This window comes from Meleagris gallopavo, chromosome Z (genome assembly GCF_000146605.3).
Source record: "Meleagris gallopavo isolate NT-WF06-2002-E0010 breed Aviagen turkey brand Nicholas breeding stock chromosome Z, Turkey_5.1, whole genome shotgun sequence".
Taxonomy (NCBI): Eukaryota; Metazoa; Chordata; class Aves; order Galliformes; family Phasianidae; genus Meleagris; species Meleagris gallopavo.
In genome coordinates this window covers 37,177,987-37,181,819 of record NC_015041.2, presented here as the reverse complement: position 1 = coordinate 37,181,819, position 3,833 = coordinate 37,177,987, and the positions used below count along the sequence as shown (strand labels likewise).

The window sequence follows — 3,833 nt, the reverse complement described above, 5'->3', positions numbered from 1 at the left end:
CTCTTTATCCTGTTACTTGTCTTAAAACTAACCTGTGCCCTTTTGAGAACACCATTGTGATTTTGATGTTACATTTCTGGGTTTGTTGTTGTCACAGTAGAGTATTTATTATTCATATTAGACCTCAAATAGAAGTACTGAGGTTGAGTTAATGGTCCTGTAGACTGCAACCTTAATTGCTCAGAGGCACTGTTTGAGGAAGCAGTGTACCCTGAGGACACTACGTCCTTAAAAGGATAGGAAAATTGACTCCTTAGCACAGTATGGTTTCTGTCCAAGAAATGTATTCAGGTCTTGCTTAAATAAGAACACCAAACACTCCATGTTTCTTGCTGTGCTGCTATTCCTTGTTATCGTAGATGTGCCGAATAGTTGTCAGAAATTAGTACTTTGTGGTATCTCACATTATCCAGAAAGTTTTTAAAAGTGCATATAGTAGCTTCTGCAGAAGCTTTATTTGATGATTTACAGTTATGGAGATGAAAATACTGTCTGTTAAATCTGTTGACATCAATTTCTGTTTGATTATAATAAAACTCAGAGCTTGGTGGGACTAAATTATAATGTGGAACTACAGCTCATACTTAAACTACAATATTTTAAAAGTGATGTTAAATAGATTGAAGAGAGGAAGAGCTTGTGTCTGTGTGAAGAAGTATGATCAGTGTGAATAAACTTAGCATTTCTAGTGCAGAGACATTCAATATATTAATAACATATGAACAATAAATAGTAATAGACATCAATAATTTGTGATTGTTTTATATCTTCCAGGTTATTGGAGATGGTGATTTGAAGAATAAGATTTCCGATATGAACAAAGTAAAAGCATCATCTGAAAAAAGGTGAGTTTAGTGACTTCTCAGCATCAAGACATTTGAGGTTTGTAAAGAAGCAGTCTTCATGTTAAATAAAATATTGTTTATCCCTTATGAGAGTGAGTTGATGTTCTCCTCCTCCTCTACTCTGCCCTGGGGGGATCACACCCGGAGCACTGTGTCCAGATGTTCCTTCTGAGGAAGTTTACATTGGTTAGCATAAAGTAACTTCACTTTTAATGGATAATTTTTCACACTTAAAATGCACTCCAGCAGTTATTCTCAAATATATCCATATGTATGTTAATATGCATTCTATTTGAAAGAAGTATCAATGAATTTCATAATTTCATGCAGGTGCTGGTGAAACATTAAAAAGCATTTTTACTGAAGGAATTAAAGGACAACTTTATAACATTGCACAGGAAGTTACAAAATGTTGTTATATAACAATTCTACAGTCCAACAGAACAAACAAATGAAATTACAGAAGAGTTCGTTACTTTTGTGATAGCTCATCTTAACATTTTAAAAAGCTATGTGATTAACTGTGGAAGGCCATGTCACAGTTAGACAACATCAGGAAACTGTTGAAGGACTTTCAGTTTTGTTCTTTTTGTTCTTTTCTTGAGCGAGCACAGGTTGAACCATTTTGTTTCAGCAAACCATCTGATCTGGTGTTTTAGAAAAATTGTCAGTGCAGCAAAATAGGCTATTTTGGCTTCAATCATAGTCCTCTGAAATTCTAGTTCTTTTCTAAATGAGTGAACGAATTTGTGAGAAGTACTTGCTGTACTTTGGATAAATCTTACATCTTGGGGTGGATTTAAAATTTGTAAGAGTGTTATATAGCAATTTAAGTGAAAACATTTAGATTAGTCTTATGTTTTGTTTCTCGTAGTAGTGGAACAGCTTGATGTTAAAGACTGATTATTCTTGTTTGTGCAAAAGTTGTAACCAAGAAAACAGTAAAGAAACTTATGTTTTTTGTTTAGGATGTACCAGTTTCTTAGACATTATATGCAGAGTCAGTCTCTTAGCAGTGGATATTCTTGGAAACACTACTGACTGTAGTACATAAAGTATTTTAAAAAAATTATATTTTGCAGAATGGCCACTTAAGTTTTTTTATTATTATTATTTTTCTTTAGCTACTGTGTTAAAATGAAAGTTTAATTCGCTGTAACTGAAAATAATTTTTTCCTAAGTCATAAACACACACAAAAGTGATTGATTGTTTCCAGAGATAAGAGTGAACCAATCCAGAATATCATCTTTCTAAAGACAGTGGTAACTGGGGATGGTTGAAAGGAAAGTTAGTTTTGGAAATGGTTTGATTAGATTAAAAAAAAGAAGGGGGTTGTAGGGGTGAGGGGAGAGAATTCTACCTACTTTAAATCAACTTTTTGCAGGAACACTGGATTTACTGCAGGTAACATGCTGGAATGCACAAGACTTTGCTGTAGAGAAAGAAAACATTTCCTGATATGTAAATGTATTGGCTAACAGCAAACAGCAATTTCAGAGAAAGTAAATACTGTTGGGAAACTGACTTCTTCCATTTGACTATTATTTTGAAGCACTTCTTAAAGATAAATAGCCTAAAACTATTCTGAGATAACTGATGTTTGATAACAGCTGTGACAGATGTTAGTTATCTTTCTCATCTTGAGCAGACACTTAGGTTTTTGCACATAGTTTGATAAAAGCACTGCACAGTGGGTAATGGCAAGTTATGAATCTAGTACTTTTTCATAATCACAGCAGGAATGCTTAAACATTAGGGAGGCTGGTGGGGCTGGAATGAATGTCACTGCAATGAGAGGACTTACTTAGAAAAGGTGTTTTCTTGTTGAGGAAGTTCTTTTTCAAGTATTGACCTCTGTAGTCTACTCTTTGTTGTATGGGTAACTGCTTCCAGTGTATAGACACTTGCAGTGCATACAGTCAGAAATGTCTGCTAAGCTTCATTTCAAGATGCTTAAAGAAAAGTTGCCTACATCTGTCCCAGAACTTACTTGTTGGCTTAAAAGCTCATGGGATTTAGGCTAAGTGCAGAAGGATGGAAATAGCAAATGTAGTTCTTGTGTCTGTGGAAGTGAGGGAGAGGAAACTAAGTAACTGTAGATCAGTCACTTCTGGTCTTCGCACAGGTTTCTGGAAGAGTTAACAAAACAGGTGACACTTTCAACAGGCAAACGTGTTTTGAGATGTTCTTGAGAATTTATCTTGTGTTTCACATGGGGAAGAGTTCCTATGAGCAGGACAGAGGCATTAAATAGTATGTACATATTATTGTAATGAAGCTTTAGACATCGCTGTGTATGATAATGCCATCAGGAAGATAAGGCTGCTGCTCCATTTAAGTATCCTAGAATAAAGCACTGACTGAAGTGGTAGCACTCATTATCACAAAAAAAAAAAATGTGCAGAGTTTTTCTGGATATGCTATTTTTTTTTCTACTTCTGGTCATAACTGAATGAAAATACTATGAGGTTCAGCTAATGAACTGAAAGAGCAATACTTCTTAAAATTACGGACAACTTGTATTTCAAAAGATCTGCAAAACATTGGAGGACCAAATGATTTCAAAGTACTTTTGTGAAATGCAGAAAATGGTTTTTCATTATTTGATGGAAATATTTGTGCAAGATAGTATATTTCAAGAGAAATATTATTGGGACAGATAAAGAACAGTAGGTATTCATATTTGTAGTGAGGAAGGACAGAAATATTAAGGTTAAACTGCAGTTATCAAAACTTTAAAGTTTGCAAAGTATTACATTACAGTTGTTTTTGTTATTCTGTCTCTGTTTTTGCAGGCCGTTAAGTACAGGTTGATCATATATCTGTCAGGAGGACCAAACATGGTCTTGAGAATAGTATCAGTGACCTCACAAATCTTATTCTGGTGTTCTGTAGCTATGTCTTTATAACTAGAAATGGTGGAAGCTATGTAAGCCTCAGTGACTATGAAGTCGTCTTAGAAGAAAGTTTTACAATGGGTGAGGTAA

The 3,833-nt window shown here is 34.6% G+C and overlaps 1 protein-coding gene and 1 long non-coding RNA gene across 2 annotated transcripts in view; both read left to right on the top strand.

Annotated features, from left to right (window-relative positions):
- The window catches only part of LOC104915113 (cytosolic carboxypeptidase 1), a 131,365-nt gene that overhangs the window by 17,900 nt on the left and 109,632 nt on the right, over positions 1-3,833 (top strand). The window contains exons 11-12 of the mRNA XM_010725811.2: positions 775-845; positions 3,760-3,829. Coding sequence (XP_010724113.2) covers positions 775-845; positions 3,760-3,829 — 141 coding nt within the window. The remainder of the gene's footprint in view (positions 1-774; positions 846-3,759; positions 3,830-3,833) is intronic.
- LOC109364007 lies at positions 13-3,833 on the top strand. The gene is made up of 2 exons (XR_002109955.2): positions 13-395; positions 775-3,833. It is a non-coding gene; the product is annotated as an uncharacterized LOC109364007 (long non-coding RNA).